This window comes from Rhinoderma darwinii, chromosome 1 (genome assembly GCF_050947455.1).
Source record: "Rhinoderma darwinii isolate aRhiDar2 chromosome 1, aRhiDar2.hap1, whole genome shotgun sequence".
NCBI classification, from domain to species: domain Eukaryota; kingdom Metazoa; phylum Chordata; class Amphibia; order Anura; family Rhinodermatidae; genus Rhinoderma; species Rhinoderma darwinii.
Window position 1 is genome coordinate 41,570,439 of NC_134687.1, and position 21,936 is coordinate 41,592,374.

At 44.2% G+C, this 21,936-nt stretch overlaps 1 protein-coding gene across 2 annotated transcripts in view; it reads left to right on the plus strand.

Moving 5' to 3' along the window:
* The first annotated feature begins 353 nt into the window (after positions 1-353).
* Positions 354-21,936, plus strand: part of STX18 (syntaxin 18) — a 141,801-nt gene continuing 120,218 nt past the window's right edge. Inside the window, exon 1 of one of the 2 annotated variants that reach the window (XM_075858031.1) lies at positions 354-550. In XM_075858031.1, coding sequence (XP_075714146.1) covers positions 404-550 — 147 coding nt within the window. In that variant the 5' untranslated portion in view covers positions 354-403. The remainder of the gene's footprint in view (positions 551-21,936) is intronic. The other variant, XM_075858023.1, reaches the window with a different exon arrangement.

Consider the following 21,936-nt stretch of genomic DNA (forward strand, 5'->3'; position numbering starts at 1 on the left):
TTTAGGGGGCCCCGTTCTGGAGATAGGTGCGGGTTCTAGAGGTGTGCCCCGCATTTATCTGACATTTATGGCATATCCTGTTCCAAACTAGTGTGTGTGTATATATATATATATATATATATATATATATATATATATATATATATATATATATATATATATATATATATATATATATATATATGTGAATATAATTCTCATTGCTCACCCTTTTAGAAATGAGACGTACTGATGACATGTTAGGATTCTCACCATGGTTACATGATAGTGACTAATAATGCAGCTCTGCTCTGTGTACATAGAACGAGTGCGGACTCTGTAACGCGGAACGTTTATCTCCGGGCTCGTCGCTCTGGCCGGAAGTATTTCGTAGCTGCACAGATGATGACGCGGCGCTGCCAAGATGGCAGCTGACATCACTCTATTATTCAGGGCCAGTGTAAAAACAGTAAAGACAAGGAATAAAGCGCTCGGAGTGTCCTTGCCTGAGACGGATATACTGAAGAAGAGCCGTCCCAGGGGAGAGTTTAGCGGGAAGGCCCGGGATGTGGTGAGTGATGGCACAAATGTCATACAGTTTAACAAACCTCCACCCAGCTGTTAGTGAACTACAGATCCCAGGATGCTTTGGCTATTGATCTCCAGTTATTCCCGGTCAGGACATCCTGGGAGTTGTAGTTTCACACCGGCTGGAGAGTCATACATTGCTTATCTCTGAGTCTTTGTAATATTCTGCTCATAACTCTTGGTGTGGTCTTTCTATGACTGGCGAGTTAAATCGGTACTGTCAGCAAGTGGCGGCCCGCTCCTCACGCCATGCTGAGGTTGACTAGGAAGAATTCCTCTATTAGAGGTGAAGATAATCCATTTTAAAGGGGATGTCATTTTTCATGAAGTATAAAACAAAATTATATGTCAATATAGAGTTCTATGACATTATGTCGCTGCACCGCTCTGTCAAAAGGCAAAAACAGTATGGCTGCTGCGCGCCGTCCATTGTTTATGTGGCTGCGCTGTCCCTGGCACTGTACAGGCTGATCTGTATTGTCTGGAGCGCAGCTTTTTAGCCAATCACATCAAGTAGGACTGGTCGCTTGTCATGTGATTGGTTGAGGAGCTGCACATGAGCAGTGGTGTGGACTCCCCTCTGCTGCGACTCCTGGAAATTTAATTTGAATTGACAGCTGGCAGGTCTGTGATCTCCCCCTATACAGCAATACATGACATGTGAAGGGTTAACTCCCGGCATCACACCTGTGCACCGCCCTTTATTTCATTTGGGCAAAATAATGTCCGCTCCTCGGCTAAACGGTTTATTCACCACACCACGCTCCGCTTTTCTGATCTTCTCTGTGATGCGAGATCACTGGGGCTGCTGCTTGTAGTGTATGATGGTTGACAAGGACGCAGCAGCCAGAGAAGCAATTCCCTAGACTTCCCATGTATGAATCCCGTCCTCTGCCTGGACGAGTGTCCCGGCTGCATGTGCAAACCCAGGGGAAAATGCAGGATTTATAAAGGGGAGGTTTTCAAATTTATAAATTAAGTTGTTTTCGCCTGCTCCTGCTACCCTCTGGTTTCTTACGCTGTGAGTATTGGTCGGAACGTATCCACCAGCCTAGCCTTTTATATTACAAGCTCTAATATAAAGGGCTAGGCTAGTGGATATATGCTGACTACTACTCGTAGCATAAATACCAGCTTAGATGGTGCCCCCACATTGCCCCCTGCAGATAGCGCCCCACGCTGTGCCCCCTGCAGATGGTACCCCACGTCACAAGAAGTATGCACACCGTCATCCTCCGATACAGGCCTGGTCTTTTTTGAATGACGCAGGCAGCACGATGATGCGACCCGCCTCTTTACAATGCTAAAAAAAATAATTCACCAAGACCATATTAGCATGAGGATTTTTTTCACTCCCTAGGGAACAACTACTCCTATTCCTACAACCAATAAGCTTTATGGAAACGCAGGTAAAGAATTTTATATTCTGGTCAAAGTATTATTATATACACTTCCAGGAGGAATAACAGGAATGGCACGACGCTGAATTTTTATTATGGGGGAAACCAGTATTTACTAAGACAGACGTGTCAGAAGAGCCTAGTGGGCCACCAACTATAACAAAATTAGAGCATTGTTGATAATGAACTTCCATAATATAAACTGTACTTGGTTGGCCGCATGCAGCGTTTCTTCCCTGCTTCGCATGTGTAAGTGGGTAAAGCAGATATCCGGGCTCCCCCTTAGGCCCTTTTCACATCACGTTTGTTATGTACAACTAGCGTGTACGCCAGGAAAGCTCTCGACGTACATGCTAAACGTGCCATTAGCCCAACGGAGGCCAAAAGTGTCTTTTTGTCCTCAGTCGGTATGCTATTTTTGTTTAGGTATGGTATAACATAGTAGACTACTCTATTCCATACAATGAGATGCCGGATATAAAGTATACTATACGCCATTCAAAAGGTATGGAAAACATAAAGGAAGGTCTTAGGCCAGGATCACACACAGGTTTGGTGCAGTTTTTGTCAGTTTTTTTTTTTTTTTTTTTTTAAGCCAAACTCAGAAGTGGACACAAAAGAAAGGAGATGATCTATCAGTCTTTTCTTTATACGTTTCCTTCCTGCTGGATTCTCTTCTGGCTTTGGCTAAAAAAAACTGCATCAAAACTGTGTGTGTGATCCTGGCCTCATACTTTACGTTCCTGTCGGATCCACCCCTGGCTTTAGCTTGAAAGAAGCTGCATCTAAAACTGCATGTGCAATTCCAGCCTAAAGGATCAGATCTTCATGCACTTTCTTGCTGCTGGGCTTGGTTGGTGGTTGTGTGTCTATAGTTCGCATTCGGAACGCACGTAGCTGCAGTGTAAAGCATGAAGGAGGAACATAGCAGAAGCCTAAGAGATGGATTTCAGAGGGCCACTTATCCTAATTGTTTCTAAGACTAACGGCCCTTTTACACGGCCCAATTATCGGGCAAACGTTCGTTCACAGAAAGCTCGTTGCCGATAATTGCCCTGTGTAAACAAGGCAGTGATCAGCAGACGAACGAACAAATGCTCCATCATCTGCTGGTCGTATTGTTTTAAAAAATAAATATATTATCGTTGTCGACGTCCTATCTCCCTCTGTAAACAAGACGTGCTGCCGACATGATGATGATGTTTGGGGACGAGCGATCGGAGAAACGACCGTTCGTACCCATACATTCCTTGGCCGACCACTGCATCTACGGTCCTCAACGTTGCTCGTTTCTTTGTGCTTCTTCAAAAGAGCTTGAACAGCTTGAAGTCCCTGTCTGCTTTGAAGTTTTTGCCTGGGAGAGACTTCTCTGATGCAGTATAACGACTTTGTGTCTTGTTGCTGTGCACAGTGGACCCGTGACACAAAACTGTCTTCCACAACCTCACCTTTGTAGCAGAGTTTGGATGCTCCTCACCCAGTTTTAAGCTTCCTACACAGCTCTTTCTGTTACAGTTAATGACTGTGATTTAACCTACATATGAAAATGATGATCATTATCACCTGTTTGGTATAATTGGTTAATCATACGCCTGATTATAATCCTACAAAATCCAAGACCTTGCAAGTGTACCTACAAGAATTGATGCTGTTTTGAAGGCAAAGGGTGGTCACACCAACTACTGATTTGGTTTAGATTTCTTTTCTGTTCATTCGCTTTGTATTTTGTTAATAAAAACACTATTAACACATATTTTTGAAAGCATTCTTACTTTGCAGCGTTTTTCCACAGCTGCCAAAAACATTTGCACAGTGCTATATATGTTACACCGATGCCTAACAGTGGCATCTGTCACCCATGGGGTATAATGGTATCCGTTTAACGAAAAGGGTCATGAGGGTTCATGATGTATCCGTTAAAAGTATACTATTAAAGCCTATAGGGGAGGGCTGCCACTGTTAGGCTTGAAGAAGACCATAGACACTATGGGTTAAAACGTTGCCATTTTTGTTTTTAATTTCATGAATAAGCAAACTTTTTTTTTTTTTTTTCTTATATTTTCTTGATCTGTGCTGTTGTCTGACCAGCTATCGGGGCTTGTGCTGTTTCACTTTTTTCTAATCACTGGACTGTTCGGCTGCCTTCACAGCGTACGCTTAACGTATGCGTTGGGAGCTTTTCTCGACGTAGACTAAAACGCATGATGTGAACAGCCTTTTAGACTGTCAACAAGGTTTAAATGTGTTTTTTTTTTTTTTTTTTTTTGGGCTTGAGGAAGGTTCCTGTTGAACCGAAACGTTGCTGTTATTTCTTGAGGTGAATAAATCCACCCTGTTTTTCATCCGTCTTGAAGTCCTGGTGCCGTTACTAGGCTCTATGTTGGTATCTATCTAAAAAGAAGGGGAATTGATTCATCCCCTGGTGACGAGCACATGGCCTGATTTCCTTGATCTGTGGAGTGCTGTGTCTATTTGCCTTTGGATTGTGTGTGTATATATATATATATATATATATATATACTGTTGTCACCTCTGCTATATGTCAAGTAATGTATGTCTAGTCCCAGCTGTGATCCTTAGGAACCACATTCAGCAGGTACTTGCTTCGATCTTCTATCTTTCCATGGCGTAGTAATAAGCCTCAGGAAATGTTAGAATTACCATCTATAATATTGGCGCTCCCAGTCTGGGGGAGGGGGAGAGTAGACGTATAATCTGATCACATTCTCATAATTTGGACTCGCTCTCTTTATTATGGCACATGTTGGTTGTGTAGTCAGGGTTTTAGTGTTCTCGTGTGACCAATCACATTACACTGTCTGAATAGACCCATGCGGACGGCTTTATGTTTCAAATTAAATGTCTAATAGGGAGTTGATGTAATATGGGATTGTTTTTGCCTTTGATGTGTCCGGAGTTGATACGTTTCTCTCTTTTTTTTTTTTTTTAAGACATCCTGTTTTCTTTTTTTGTTTTTTTCCCTCATTACATATATCAGATGGTTTTCCTGTGTATGGTTGTCATACAGATTATATAAAGTAGTTCACCTGCTTCCTGCAGCGTATCAAAAAGAACATTTCCTCTAAGGAGTCACCAATAAATAGAAGCCCTTGAATCATTCCGTTCTGTCAAGGTGGTAAAAATTCCATGTAGCTATTTTATAAACTTGCCACCTTTCTTCAGTTCAGCCTCTTAAAGGGGTTGTCTTATGAGGGTACCCCTTGTCCGTGTGCCCTACTAGCCCCGGTATTCCACTCTGAGCCGCAACGGTCATGTATTACATAGACAGCCATTCATTAGGATAGCCGCCATCTACGCGTCTGACTGAACGCAGGTTCCCCCGGTAATAACCGGTGTTTGTTGTGCATGTCGGGAGGCAAACCCCATATTAATGGGGTTGCTTATGGTGAGACAATCCCTTTACGTGTATATTGGTGCTGCCGTTTATAAGGGCATTGTACCTAGCACTTATGTGCATGAGGCGTTAGGGGGGCACTGTGGCTCTCAATTGCTGTCTTAAGGGGGCGCTCAAAAAGGGGCGTGTGAAATATCTGCTGCATTGGCGACCTAGTTTTGATATCAGAATGTTGTTGGATATGCAGTAGGAGACATAAGTGAACTAATACTCACGTCTTCTGCAATTTTTGTTCACTGCCTAATCATCCGCCTGTGGGTGTCAGGAGACCATGCAGTCCCCTGCACTGTTTTTCCCTCGCCGCCGGTCGCCTGTTTTTTCTGCTTCCACAGATGGCATGCCAGTAACCCCACTACTTCGGTGAGGTTACTGAGGGGGTGACCCTGCGTACACCTGAAGATGTCTAAAGGAGGTACATGTGTCGTCCCCCCCCCCCCCCCTCCTCTAAACTCTTCAGACATAGGCCTGTCTTAGGAAATGCTTTTGTCCCTTTTCTATAGGGGCCATTTCTTTATTAAGAGGTGAATCCCTTTTCTAGTGGATCTTTGTGGGACAAGCGTGTTGTGCGCTGTTGGCGCTGTTCGTCCTGCCACCCCCTGCCTGACAGATGCTGTTTTTTAGGCTATGGCCTCCCTAGTCTGTGTGTTTCCTTAATTGGAGGAAGGTCTTCTTTGGAGACGGTCTATGGAACGTCTTCTTAGCCAGCGCCACTTTCAAACGGACCGCTGCAGCTGGTTTTCTGGGGCTGTCGTTCTCCTGTCTTGCTCTATAGGGTAACACTGCTCCGAGGGTCTGGTAGGGCAGCCTTTGGGCTGTAATGTTTGTTTCTTGTACGACTTCCCCAGGGATTCATTTTTTTCCTTCAGACATTGCTGCTTGTTTGTTTCTTTTCCTCCATGTCTTCTCCTCGGCAGGATGCTACCAAGCAGCCTATACAGGTAGGCAAGGCTACTTTTTTTTTGCCTGTTGCGGCTGTGATATAAAGTTGACTCGCGGCCAGCCTACCCCATTCTGCCCGCAGTGCCTGCTATTCAAAGCCCCCTAGTTGGCTCCCGTCTAAGGACGTGGCACCCCTGAATGGGCATTGTCTTTTGCTCAGGCGCAGGGGACATTTACAGACTATCCAAAGCTACGGTTTAGTCCTTGGAGCGTTTGCCTTCCCTGATTGCGGCTAAACTCAGCGGCCCGCCTTCCTTTCCTCTAGACGATACTCAGTCTACTTCTCATGGTAGATCCCATAAGAGGCGTTGAGGTGCCTTGTATTACGGTCCCTTTCCTTGTCCAGCTCTTTCCACGGGGGTCTTGTTGTTGGAGCCTTCAAGGATTAGGTTTCCTTCAATGTGGATCTTTCGTCCCATGTTGCTTCTGACTCGGATTCACAGTCAGAACAGGGATCGCAGTTGTCAGATGTTATGCACGCGCTATGTGCTGTAAGAGGCACTTTGCATGTAAGGGATGACCCCATTTCCCCTTCCCAGGCAGAGGCACCCTTCATCGCCAGCAGCACCGGCAGCTATGTTTCCCAAACCATAGCGAATTTGAGAAATTATTAACCAAGGAGTGGAAACATCCTGACAGACGTCTTGTTTCTAAATGCACAGATACTTTTTTCTTATTTTCAGGATGCCTTGGTCTTGTTGTGGTCTGTTTCTCCTTTTGTTGGTCCACCTATGTTTAGGTTATCAAGCACCTCTACTATTCCTCTCGGTAATGCGGATTCACTCAGTGACCCTCTGAATAAGAAGTTGCGTTCTCAAGCTAAGGCCTCTGAGACCAGCTTATTTTACATCCATATTTCATCCTGTTTTCTTTCTGTTTGTAATATGAAGCTAATGTTAGTCAATGTGGCTTTTCACATGGGCGTATAAAATATATTTGTATTGTAAAAGCGGAAGCATGCAGTACTTTTATCCGTTGTATAGTTGGAAAACGCTCATTGAAGTTGACGAAGTGTGATTAAAATACGGATGCATCCGTATTTGGTTTGTTTGGGGTGGGTATTGCTCAGTCTTTCAAAGGGTCTGTTTTATTTCATTCAATTATCTCTTTAAAAAAACAAAACAAAACACCCTATCAGTATTATGGATCTGTGATCATGATAACATACTGCAGGAGCTAAGAGCCCTAGCCATCAGATCGGAGCCCTAGCCATCAGATCGGAGCCCTAGCCATCAGATCGGAGCCCTAGCCATCAGATCGGAGCCCTAGCCATCAGATCGGAGCCCTAGCCATCAGCTCGGAGCCCTAGCCATCAGCTCGGAGCCCTAGCCATCAGCTCGGAGCCCTAGCCATCAGCTCGGAGCCCTAGCCATCAGCTCGGAGCCCTAGCCATCAGCTCGGAGCCCTAGCCATCAGCTCGGAGCCCTAGCCATCAGCTCGGAGCCCTAGCCATCAGCTCGGAGCCCTAGCCATCAGCTCGGAGCCCTAGCCATCAGCTCGGAGCCCTAGCCATCAGCTCGGAGCCCTAGCCATCAGCTCGGAGCCCTAGCCATCAGCTCGGAGCCCTAGCCATCAGCTCGGAGCCCTAGCCATCAGCTCGGAGCCCTAGCCATCAGCTCGGAGCCCTAGCCATCAGCTCGGAGCCCTAGCCATCAGCTCGGAGCCCTAGCCATCAGCTCGGAGCCCTAGCCATCAGCTCGGAGCCCTAGCCATCAGCTCGGAGCCCTAGCCATCAGCTCGGAGCCCTAGCCATCAGCTCGGAGCCCTAGCCATCAGCTCGGAGCCCTAGCCATCAGCTCGGAGCCCTAGCCATCAGCTCGGAGCCCTAGCCATCAGCTCGGAGCCCTAGCCATCAGCTCGGAGCCCTAGCCATCAGCTCGGAGCCCTAGCCATCAGCTCGGAGCCCTAGCCATCAGCTCGGAGCCCTAGCCATCAGCTCAGCTCAGAGCCCTAGCCATCAGCTCAGCTCAGAGCCCTAGCCATACGCAGCCTCTTGTCCGATCTCAACGTTTTCGCTCCTTTCCGAGTGTCACTTGGCGGAGATCATTTTGTTTCTCTGGGGCCTGGGCAGCCGCTGCCAAGCTGATCTAGACTTGAGAGATGAACATCTGGAGCCATTGGTGTGGTTCGTTCTCCTGTATGGTCTGAAACCAAATGATCCCCGCCACATTATGGGGCTATGATGGCACCAGATTCCAAAAATTACTCCCAAAAATTAAAATAAATTCTTGGTGTCCTCAAATTTTTCCTCTAGAGCAGAAAACCCCAAGTTTCTGCTAAAGAAATGTCATTGTGTTAAGTCTCATGGAATCTTATATTGAAAGACGTTCACTAAGGAATAATATTCTGCCATACGGTGGAGTGAAGCGATTTTTGTACCTTGTAAGCAAGCATTTCCACTTCAGATGCCCACACACAGTATCCAGTCCTGGAGTTCTTCTTCCCCAGGGGAGATTGGAATAGTCAGAACTGATTGTGTTACTTGTAGAGAAAATGCTTTTTGTCTTCTGTTACCAAAGCATGAATGTATATTTAATTGCCAGATGTTTAGTTCTGCCATTCGAGGAGAGGAACGGTTAGTGACGTCCTATGCAAGTACAATCATTGGGTAAAGTTTCCTAATCTAATGGGTTAACCAGACCGTTCTATGTCTTCTTTTAGGATTATTAGTGAAGTTTTCAGATATTTTGTACTAAAAGTATCAGGGTTACTTATGTCCTAAAACGACCTTGGATGGGAATAAGATCTATCTGATTTAGTTCCATCCACAAACTTCATGGTCTATGGCGTTTGGCTCTATGGCACCTAAGGTGGAAGGTTTTGGAGGTAGTCAATGGGGAAGATTTACTAATATTGTTTGTTTTACACAGCGTAAACTTAGCCAAGGCAGTCAGAATATGCGCCAAAAAGTGTTGCATGCAGTTAGATAAATTTGACACGTCTTGCCAGACATACTAGACATTTCTCCTTCATAATACCTCCTCTTGGTTGGCTTAGTTTGAGGTTTTTGCATGAAAATTTTGGTGCACAAGGTCACATTTTAAGCCATGCCCATTTCTGATGGACCACCCCATTTCTGACTAAGCCACACCCCCTTGTTGCGCAACAGCCCATTTACTTACCAAACCGCATCAGTATAGTATAATCCGTTAGGTTGGGTTGAAATGGAATTGAGGTCAAAGCTCTGTGTGGGCCAGTCAAGTTTTTCCACACCAAACTCCCTTAACCAGGTCTTTATGGACTTTGCTTTGTGCACTGGGGCACAGTCATGCTGGAACAGAAAAGGGCCGATCCCCAAACTGTTCCCACAAAGTTGGAAGCTACAATTGTCTAAAAGTTCCTGGTATGCTGAAGCATTAAGATTTCCCTTCACTGGAATTAAGTGGCCCAGACCAACCTCTGAAAAACAACCCCATAGCATTATCCCTGCTCCACCAAACATTACAGCTGGCACAATGTAGTCAAGCAGGTAACATTCTCCTGGCATTCACCAAACCCTCGTCCATCAGACCGCCAGATAGATTCATCACTCCACAGAACACGTTTCCACTCTTCCAGAGTCCAGTGGCGGCGGCTTTACACCACTCCATCCGACGCTTGGCACTGAGCTTGATAATATAAGGCTTACATGCAGCTGCGTAGTCATAAAACCCATGCCATGAAGCGCCCGGGGAACACTGTTTTCGTGTGGATGTTAATGCCAGAGGAGGTTTGGACTCTGCATTTATTGACGGAGGGTTAGTGCATAAAAGTCGCCATGTGCCTCAGCACTTGGCAACTCTGCTTTGTAACTTTACGTGGTCTGCACTTTGTGGCTGAGTTGCTGTGGTTCCTAAATGCTTTCACTTAATAATACTACTCACAGGTGAACATCTAGAAAGGAGAAAGTTCACAAATTGACTTGTTACAACGGTGGCCTCCTAATACAGGGCCACTTTAGTGATCTCTTATGGGTCGTTCTAAACGTTTGTAGAGGCGACTGTTTGGCGAAGTGCTTGATATCCAACTGTGGCAATGGGCCCCAATGAAACGCCAGAATTTAAGGATTGTGGTGTCCCTGTTTTTTTGGTCTATATATTATGTCTGTATTGTCCAAAACTGTCATCCCTGTAATGTGTGGATTAACTCCGTAATTTTTGTTTTTCTGAAGACGATGCAGAACGTGGCCTACTTCACGAATAGTACAATACTGCATTTCATGTCCGATACAGACGGCTTCCTGTCTCCTAATTCTTCAGAATAAAATAAGATGTGATGTGAAATAGTTTGACAAATTTTGACACACTATAAAAGATTGTTATGAAACCTAATGAGCTTGATGGTCTTTGGTGAAGCTTTGCTGCCACACAGATCTCCTTTCATCTATGTCATTAAGACTAGCGAGCACATCATATGACTTTGGGAATTAAATAGGGTTATTCATATAATGATGTTATCTGTGACATAGAAAATTGTCTGGTTTTGCGCAGATATTCTTGACACACATGAATGTGATTCAGATGACGGAGGCCATCTCTCCATTCATGAGCTCCTCATAAACGGCCCTTTATATGTCTTTGAACTACAATGTCTTAAAGACAATGATCCTTATGTTCAGCCAATAAATATTTCACTGCTTCTGTTTATTTAGCAGCAAATTTTTATTAATACAATCCTAAAGCAGTACTTTTTTTGGATTCTCTGTGGACTTTTTCATTTGAGATGCATCTTTGGTTGTAGGGTGCTGTACTATTAACAACTCATGTCCCGGTGTGAGCAATAACGGAGCATATTACCTTAGGAGCAAATTAGACCACCCCAGAAACCTTTTGTAGCTATTCACAAAGACCTTCCATAGCTGAAGACCAAAAGTTAAGGCCCTATTACACCGGCCGATCTTGACCGGTGCAGTGAGCGCCGATCACCAAGGCAGCTAGTTTCCGCCTGCACAAGGAGCTATGGATGGGGCCGAGTAGTCGTTACTATGATCGCTCATCCCCATACATTATTATCATGTCGGCAGCCTGTCGGCTTGTTTGCACAGGGGGATGTGCTGCCGACGACCATAATATTTCAGTTTTTTAAAACCATCTGATCGTTCCCCTGTTTACACAGGTCAATTATCGGCAACGAGCGTTCTATGAACGCTTGTCTGCCTGATAATCTCCCAGTGTAAAACCCCTTTTAGGCGCTAGCCACAAATTTATAGACTGATTGGCTACTTTCCTTCTATGATTTGGCCAACCCTATATTCGGTTGGACATACAAATCCACAGACCAGGAGTACAGCCCGATTGTCCCCTGATGGTAGATATCCACATCTCTAGTTTGTGTTCTCCCATGGAAGTCTAGCCAGAGTACATTTTCTTAGGCATTATCCAAAAAGGACCTGTGTAGAAGCTTTTCACAAGTTGCCGTAAACATCTCTGAAGTGAGGTGACCTAACTATAGATGCACATCTGACATTTTTTGGACAATATTTAGAACTGTGAGCCCTACATACAATAGCAATTCAAGTCTGATGCTTAGGGTTGATCAGTGTTTTTTTGTCTGAATCAGATCTGTACTGTGTAACTGCGTGCGTAGACAGTCTGAATCGCATTTCCTCCACATGTAATGATTGTCCCCTGGTCCTTTTGTACAGTTATTGGAAATTAAAAAAAAATAAAAATTGCCAGTTCTTTGTATTGACTACACTTCTATTTATACATGTTAATAAGAATCTCTAAGATGTCTCTTTCCCCAAACTGGACAGGCCCAGTTTTTCTAGATTCATAGCTTCATGCCCACTTCAGTCTTTTCCTTCAGGGTGCTATCCGTTTTTGTCACTGATTGCACCCTGAACCCATTCATTTCAATGGGCCCATGCACACTTCAGTTATTTAAACAGATCCGTTGTTCCGTTCCGTCAAAACTAGAGCATGTTCTACATTGGTCAGTGATTCAGTGACCGTGTGGCCCGTAGAAGTCAATGGGTCAGTCAAAAAAATGGATGGCACACGGAAGGCTTCCGTGTGCCGTCCGTTTTTGATGGATCCATTGCCATAGCAATGGCTGGTTGAGCCAAAGTTCAGACTCCGATTACAGTACACATTCATTCCTGAAGATGGATGTGGAGAGACTCATAGCATTGGTGCATGATCACCCAGAACTGTGGGATACGCGGGCAGAATGCTACCACGACCGCTATAAAAAAGGATGCCGCGTGGGAGGAACTTGCCAAGGAGCTTTTGACGCACAGATGGCAGCAGGGAACTAGTGCCCAGCGTCACAAAATAAGTAAGTAAATGCACACATTTCACTTAAAAAAATCCAAAAAAAGCAAGCCAAGCAGAGTCATCTCAAACTCCTCTCTATGCTCTGAAAGCTACAGAAAACTGCACCGAAAACTTCTTGTAACCTTTCTATGGGTGTTTCCTGGGACATGTGACAAGTTCAAATGAAGTTTACCTTCCGGTTTTTAAACGGAAGCACAACGTCCGTGTAAAACAGAAACACGGAACGGAAACTGAGTGCACACGGAGACCACACGGAAACCAAAACGGACACACGGATCCGATAAAACGGTGATGGAAGTGTGCATGAGGCCTAAGTGCTCTCCCATCCCATTTTAATAATCTAGGCGCCCGCCTTTGAATAAACTGAATACGTAGTCGAGATGTTGTCTTACAAACGATTAATAGAGGGGCAATATTACATTGGGATCACAGATTTTTATCTTTTTATACAGCCTGAAATCTTATTTGCTTATGCAGCTGCAGCTTGACATTGAGTACTGCTGCTAAGCTTACTTGTAACCAGAATACCCAGGCCCTTCTATTCTGTTATCCCCAGTTTTATTCCATTTAAAGTATATGCATTAATATTATTAATGCGATCTAGGTACCTCACTTTGCATTTATCAACATTAACCCTTAGAACAAAACAATTTTTTGCTGTTTAATTTTTCACTCCCGGCCTTCCAAGAGCCATACATTTTTTTTTTTTTCTCCAGTCATCCTCCATGACTGCACCACAGGAGGTGGACTCAGCTCCCTAATAGGGCCAGGAAACACAGATGTTAAAAGCCCCTCCCTATCCTAACTCCATCAGTGTTAATCCTGTCCCTTTAGGGCATGGCAGAGAGGTACTCTGGGAACAGAGACTAGTACATTGTTACATTTTTCTGAATCCCTTCCCATGCAGCGGAGGTCAATCGGCATTCTTCCTCCTCCTCCTCCGCTGCTGCTTTGCGTTGGCTGTTCTCCTGCGCCTCTTCGGATGTTAAGCTGAATGGTCCCAAAGAAACTTTGGCTCCGGTCCTCCATGATCTTCCTAGCCGTATTCCCAGGGCTTCTTCTGCGTGTATGGGACGCCAGCCGCTGGATAAAGATACTTCTGGTTTTGCGATGACAACTTCTGGTCGGTAGAACGCATATGAGTTCCAAAGCTAAACAAAGCACGGCCTACTTCCGGTAGTAGCAAACGTGGAAATTATGAACATTTCAGCAGATTGGAGGCCCTGGAGAGAGATTCCCTCGGATTGGACGAGGAAGGCGCTGATCTCGGCGGCAAGATCTAAAAACGCCCTGAACAAGAGGTTATTTCTACTAAGGTAGGACAAATCATACAGCACTCTAATGCCTGAGAAAGAAGGATCCTCCTCCCGCTCTGGTTCTGTAGAGCATAGCGCAAACGCTGGCCCAGTAAGTATTAGGGCTTATTCAGACGAACGTAAAATACGCGCGTGCAACGCGCGTGATTTTCACGTGCGTTGCCCGTAGCTATATTAGACAATGGGGCCGTGCAGACATGGCAGCGTTTTTTGCGCAGCGTTGCTCCGTTGCAAAAAACTCACGACATGTCCGTTGATTCAGCGTTTTCAACGCATCACGCACCCATTGAAGTCAATGGGTGCGTGAAAACCACGCATGTCGCACGGAAGCACTTCCGTGCGAACTGCGTGTTTGCACAACAGCTGTCAAAAGGATGAATGTAAACAGAAAAGCACCACGTGCTTTTCTGTTTCCGAACATCCAAACGGAGTGTCTTTGCGATTAGCGAAACCCGACAACCGAAGCGAACTTCACCGGGTTCGGCCAAACTCGGCCGAAAAAAAATTCCGGTCCGCGACGTCGGGAGACATTCACTGTGCATGGTGCTGAAAGAGTTAAACTGTTTCAGCACCATGGACAGTGACTTGCGATCCCAAAATACACGAACCTGTAAAAAAAACCGAAGTTCTAACTTACCGATTACTCCTGTCTCCTTCCTGCAGTCCGACCTCCCGGGATGACACTTCAGTTCAAGTGACAGCTCCAGCCAATCACAGGCCAAGCACAGGCTGCAGCCAATCACAGGCTGCAGCGGTCACTTGGACTGCCGCGTCATCCAAGGAGGTGGGGCTCGATGTCAAGAGAGGCGCGTCACCAAGGACGCGTCACCAAGGACGCGTCACCAAGGCAACGGCCGGGAAGTTCTCGGTAAGTAGGAACTTTATCTTTTTTTTTTACAGGTTTTTCGCTGTTGTGTTCGGCATTCACTGTCGAGGGTGCTGAAAGATTTAGCTCTTTCAGCACCTTGGACAGTGACGGGCGTTGACAAGCCTCATCTCTATGATGCCGGCTGCGCGAAAATCACGCAGCCGCGCATCAGACACGGATGACACACGCAGCTGTCAAATAGTGTTTGCGCGCGCAAAACGCCGCGTTGTTTGCGCGCGCAAAAACGCAACGCTCGTGTGAATCCGGCCTTACTCTCAGGGGATCTGGGATTCTTTAGCAGGGTGGTCAATTGCTTCAATTTACCTTTTTGTTTCTTGATAGGGTGACAGAGGCCCCCAAAAATCTAAAGAAACGACCCATATAACCTGTGAATGTGGCATTTATTCTAAAAAACTACCAGTTGCCCATAAGAAAGAGAGAAAATTATACGGGTCGAACAACCCTCTTTAATGGATGAGATAATGACCCTTATGCGTGTAGAGATGGTCGTCTCTAGCAGCTTTCTCGCAATCAAACATGACCTCCGTTTCCACCAAAGTGGGGAAAAAAGAAGGCTAATCCCAGATGACGATTCAGATTCTGACTCCAAAAGCTGTCAGTTCTCTATTCCCAAAGATATGGAGGAAGGGGAATTATCTCATATCATGGTAGAGGATGATGAAGACAGAAAATATTATTTTTAATCATAATATATGGATGAATTCAGGCCATAAGACGCACTATGGCGACTGAAGAAATTAAAGAAAAAAGAACAGTTCATAATGAAATGTTTGCAGGATTGGGAAATGGGAAGAACCGTGTTTTCCCCATTCATGAAAATAATCAAAAATTAAGCAGGAGTGGGAAAATCCAGAGAAAAGGCTGGGTATTCCTAGATAGCTGAGACATCGCTTTCCCTTCACTGACAAACAAATAAAAATCTGGGAAGAAATTCCAAAAATTGATATACAGGTAGCCAAAGTGGCTAGGAGAACGACCCTTCCATTTGAAGACTTCTCTCAGCTCAAAGATCCTATGGATCGAAAAGCGGAGAGTCTATTAAAAAAAGACCTGGGAAACCTCTTCAGCCCTTTTTAAAAACCAATGTAGCTTCTACCTGTGTAGCCGATCCATGTTTCATTGGCTAGATCAGCTGGAAGCCCACTTGATGGGAGGGTACCCCTAGACAGTGGCGGATTAAGAAGACCATGGGCCCTGGGCTGTTACCCAAACTTGGGCCCCCCTTCTCCACCGCCACCCTGCCGCGCCGTAACTATTGCTAACACTACCTAAACACTAGTACACAAAGTAGGCACATTATGCACAAAGTACGCACATTATGCACAAAGTACGCACATTATGCACAAAGTACGCACATTATGCACAAAGTACGCACAGTACAAAGTACGCACATTATGCACAAAGTACACACATTATGCACAAAGTACACAAAGTAGGCACATTATACACAAAGTATGCATAGTACACAAAGTACACACGAGTATGCACATTATACACTAAGTAGGCACATTATACACGAGTATGCACATTATACACAAAGTACACCTTGTAAACACATGAATATGGACATTAAACATACATGAATATGGACATTAAACATACATTAATATGGACATTAAACATACATGAATATGGACATTAAACACACATGAATATGGACATTAAACACACATGAATATGGATATTAAACACACATGCACTTACCTTTTATGTCTTCACTGCAGCTCTTCTCCTGCTCACAGCACAGAGCCCGCCGACAGTCTCCCCTCCCCCATGTCCCGACAGCTAGCAGCAGAGATGTTTAGAGCAGGGAAGGGGGGCTGGAGGGGGAGCTTCTAAAGCAGCACAGACCACGGCTGCTAAGTCGAAGCAAAGCTCCCCTCGCCTGACAGGTGCGGTCCTGGCACCGGGGCTCCCTCCGGTGCTAGCGACGCCACTGGGCATGAGGGGGTTCGGGCGGTCATAGGCTCGCTGGGAGCCTTGGGCCCCCTGGCAGTCTTGGGCCCCGGGCGACCGCCCGAAACGCCCTAATGATAATCCGCCACTGCCCCTAGAGATGAAATCCTGGCATCCCTTCCTTTACTACAGCAAGGTACAGGGTTCTTAGCTGATGCCTCAGCAGAGTCGCAGCAAGAACTGCTGTCCTCGCAAACACTGCGGCTCAAACTCTGGTTGGGGGATACAGTTTCCAAATCGAAACTATGTACTATCCCGCTCAAGGGAGAATGTGTCTGGACCCACACTGGATAAGATCCCTTGAACCCAATCAGCCAAAAAAAGAAATTTCCTTTCGGCCTTCCAAAAGTCAGTCCCAAGACTATGAAGGTAAAGGAAAGTCAGGGAGATGGAGTTACTCAAAAGGTGGCAAGGGAAGAAATATTTTCCTTTAACCCCCTTAGTGACCACCAATACGCCTTTTCACGTTGGTCACTAAGGGGCCTTAGGCTAGGCCGTCGCCTTTTCACGTTGGCCTAGTCTAAGTTCTGCACGGGTGTCCCGTGCATTCTGGAGCCGGGGCTCTGCTGTCTGGTGCCAGCTGGGCTCCTGCTCCAACACCCGCGATCGAAGTTTACTTCGATCGCGGCCGTTTAACCTGTTAAATGCCGCCGTCAATAGCGACCGCGGCATTTAATTTGTTTACAGAGGGAGTGAGCTCCCTCTGTCACCCATCGGCGGCCTGCAAATGCAATCGCGGGTCTCCAATGGGGTGTCATGGCAGCCGGGGACTTGATAAAAGCCCCCAGGTCTGCCCTGGACATATCCCTATTAGGACGCGCCGGAGGCACGTCCTAAGAGATTGCCTGTCAGTGTAAATCTGACAGGCAATAATACTCTGGTATTCGAAGTATACCAAAGCATTATAGCAGCGATCTGAAGATCGCACAGTAAAGTCCCCTAGTGGGACTAGTGAAATAAATAATAAATGTGAAATAAAGATTAATAATAAAAATTACAGTAAAAATATAAATAAAACCATTTTTTTTTTCTTCCATTAAAAAGTGGTTATATTTAGTAAAAGTGTAAAAAATAAAAATAAAAGTAAGCCTATATGGTATTGCCGCGTCCATAATGACTCTATTAATAAAGTTAATATGTAATTTAAACCGCAAGGTGAACACCGTAAAAAAAAATGCAAAAAACAATGGCGAAATTGCAATTTTTTTCCCATCGCCCCCCAAAAAAGTAATAATAAAAATGAATCAAGTCCCATGCACCCCAAAACAGTACCATTCAAAACTACGTCTCGTCCCGCAAAAACAAGCCCAAAAAATCACTACATTGATGGGAAAATAAAAGTTACGGCTCTTGGAAAGCGACGATGCAAAAACAAATCATTTTAGCTCAAAAGTGGTTTTATTGTGCAAAAGTCGTAAAACATAAAAAAAAACTCTACATATGTGGTATCGCCGTAATCGTACCGACCCATAGAATAAAGGAAACATGTTATTTATGCCGCACAGTGAACGGCGTCAATTTAAAAACGCATAGAACAATGGTGGAATTTCATTTTTTTTATTTTTTTTTATAATCCCCCTAAAAAAAGTTAATCAAAAATTTATATGTACCCAAAAATGGTGCTATTAAAAAGTACAACTAATCCCGCAAAAAACAAGTCCTCATACAGCTATGTAGATGAAAAAATAAGAAAGTTATAGCTCTTTGAATGCGACTATAGAAAAACTAATAAAATAGCTTGGTCATTCGGGCCTAAAACGGGCTGGTCACTAAGGGGTTAATACCAACCGACCAAATGCAGATAAACCGTGACGTCAAAGTGTGCGGAAGAATCTCAAAATTTTACAAGGAATGGGAAAACCTTCCCACAAACACCTGGGTCTCACAGTTCAAAAAGGATACAAAATAGAATTTTCTTCATAAACCCCCAGGGAAATTTGTCATTACAAATCTACAGACCCCTTTTCTTCAAAAGGAAATGCAAAACGGAATCCTGAAACTCCTTCAGATGCAAGTCCTTTTACCAGTTCCTCAGGAAGAGTAAGGATTAGGCCGTTATTCTCGCCTATTTTTGGTTAAAAAAAAACAATAACAGACTGCTCTTTCAGGACCATAATAAATCTAAAACCGTTAAACAAATTTGCATCCTACCATCGTTTCAAGATGGAATCAATAAAATCCACAATCCCACTGATTGGGAAAAATCACGTGATGGCCACGATCGACCTTCAGAATGCCTATTACCACATACCTATTCATCCCCCATATCAAAAATTTCTAAGATTTCCCATCATTTAGAATTGAAAGATACATTACTTGCAGTTTTCCTACCTTCCATTCGGGATTTCTTCCGCTCCAAGAATCTAAACAAAGTTAATGGTGGAGATAGTGGCTTATTTCACCCCTTAATGACCAGCCTGTTTTAGACCTTAATGACCAGGCTATTTTTTACGTTTTTCCATCGTCGCATTCCAAGAGCTATAACTTTTATTTTTGCGTCGACATAGCTGTATAAGGTCTTGTTTTTTGCGGGACAAGTTGTATTTTTTAATAGCACCATTTTGAGGAACATATATTATTTATTGATTAACTTTTATTAACTTTTTTTTGGGGGGGGGGGATAGAAAAAAATGTAAACGCTTTTTTTTTTCAAAATTATTTGTTTTTGTGTCTCCATATTTGAAGAGCCGTAACGTTTTTATTTTTTCGCCGATGCAGTTGTATTAGGGCTTTTTTTTTTTGCGGGAAGACTTGTAGTTTCTATTGGTACCATTTTGGAGTAGATGCGACTTTTTGATCACTTTTTAATCACATTTTTTTTAAAGTCAGGTTTCACAGAAAACAGCAATTTTTCCGTCGTTTTTTATTTCATTTTTTACGGCGTTCACCGTGCGGGTTAAATAATGTAATAGATTTATAGTCGGGATAGTTTTATTTCTAAATGTAAGTAAAGTTTCGGTTAAAGTATCAATGCTAACAAAGTACTAGCGTATCCTCAACAGGCGTAAAACCAAAGCTGTGATATTTGAGTGCCCCCTTCCAGTAGATGAGTAGCTCCTGTTCCATTCGGACTTATGTTGGAACTTTTGTTCGGGATCTACAAGCTATTATCTGCCATGAAAAGCATAACTCGATGAAAATTAACCCTATATCCAGAGAGCCTAATGCTTCTGTGGATGTAAACATTACCCAGGGTCCAGTTTAGGAGATATAGTATGAAAGTTGCTTGGAAAGGAGCGAACAACTAACTTGGAATGTTCTGTACGTAATTTAAGTTGTGGTTTGGGGGGAAAAAACCTGAAGCAATGATTTTATTTTTTCTAAACATACTAGAATAACATTTCTTTATACTTAACAGTTTCTTATAGAAAGCTGATCCTCTCACGAGGCATTGATTAAAGGTAGAACAACAAGTAAGAAAAAAAAAAAGAAAGATTAAATTAAAACTTCACTTAGAACGCCGTCAGTGGAGCCTTAATATGCAACAGATGTGGCCCGTGATCAGATAATCTACTTTTCCGAGACAACTTGCAAAGTTTTTTAAGTGACAGCTACAAATTTTTGATTATAGCTAATTTGAAAATGTCATTTAGTCAGTTGTTCCCCCATCCTGTAAATTTCATCACGGTGTAATCGTAGATTGACGCAAGACATTAAAGCTCCTGCCATCTTGGCTAATAGATTTTATCTGTAGTTCTCCATCTATCGACTGTGTTTAAAAGGAAAATAATATGGGACATGTACGTTGGCAAATGTCTATTTTCTTTAACATATTGGGGGAGATTTATTAGGACTGGCGTTTCATACGCCCGTCTTAAAATAAAAATTGCTGAAGTAAGAGGCGAGTAGTTTATTAAGGGGTGCGTGCCTCTTGATAAATTAGGCGCATCTCTGGCTGTCCGTGCCAGAAAGTAAAATTGACTTCACTTACACTACTCTGGCATAAATTGTAGTAAATTTGTTGGTCTACGGTGGCCCGCCACTTCTTCTAAGCTCCACCCACTCCATTTAAAGTAAGGCGGTGCGAACATTGGAAACACCAATCACAATATTCCCGCAAATTGCAGCTATTGTGCTGCTTATAACTTTTCTAAGCCAGAAAACTGGTGTAGAATAGTTGAATCCCCCCCCCCCTCCCATTACACGTACGTGAGAGCTTTTTACAAAGGCAGCATTTCAGTGGCACATTACTGGTGGACTATATTGTTTGTTGCTTATGTAAATGATATGGTATTGTTAATGTGACCATCTGATTTGAGCTTTGATCATTTAAAGCGCACACTACAGCATACCTCCTAACAGTCTTCAATCCAGCGGGACAGGCCCGAATTCTGGTGGTGTCCCACTGTCCCAGGCGGCCAGTGGTATGTCCTGGGCTGCTGGTGGCATCTCCCGGTTTCAACTGCATCTCCTGTTTGGGGACGCAGATACAATTGAATCCAATGGTGGAGCTCCTTGCTCGACCATTCACTATGTAACGTCGGCCGTAAGCGGCTCATCAGACAGGTGCAGTACTGTCATCACATCTGTGTCGAGCCACTCAAACCACAGACCGGAGGAGCAGAGGGATCTCCTCCAATCGTCGTGGAACGGGTTTAGGTGAGTGTTAATTTTTTATTAGGCAACATGGGGGCATTATACTGGGTATGGGGGGACCGCTATGGGGAAATTATACTGTGTGGAAGCCACTAACTAGGCATTCTACTGTGGAGAGGAACTATGGGTGCATGATACTGTTTGGGCTGAAGTGTGTGTGCATTGGGCAGGATTAGAGCGTGGCTTAACGGAATAAATTTGCCTCTTTGCAATGCTTGAAAGTTGAGAGGTATGCTATTGGTCCACTTTGCAAAAAGTGGGATCTACGCTGGCCATACACATTAGATAAAAGTTGGCCAAACGTAGTGTATATGGGTGCCACTTGTCTATTCCCTGATGACAGATGTCAAGGAAAGAAGGCTTAGGCATGTCTATTTCAACATGCACTACTCTTTGTTCCCATAGAAGATTAGCCACTAACATAAGGGTCTGACCACGGCTAATTCCCGTCTCCGTATTGAAGTAAACATGAATGATCGGCCGAGACCCCACGTGCTTTTACTGAACCGAACCTACACAATTGAGGTCTTTTGATCATGACTGAGATGATGGTTTCATGTGCCATGGAAATAAATAGGATAGATCGACCGGCCATTGTCAT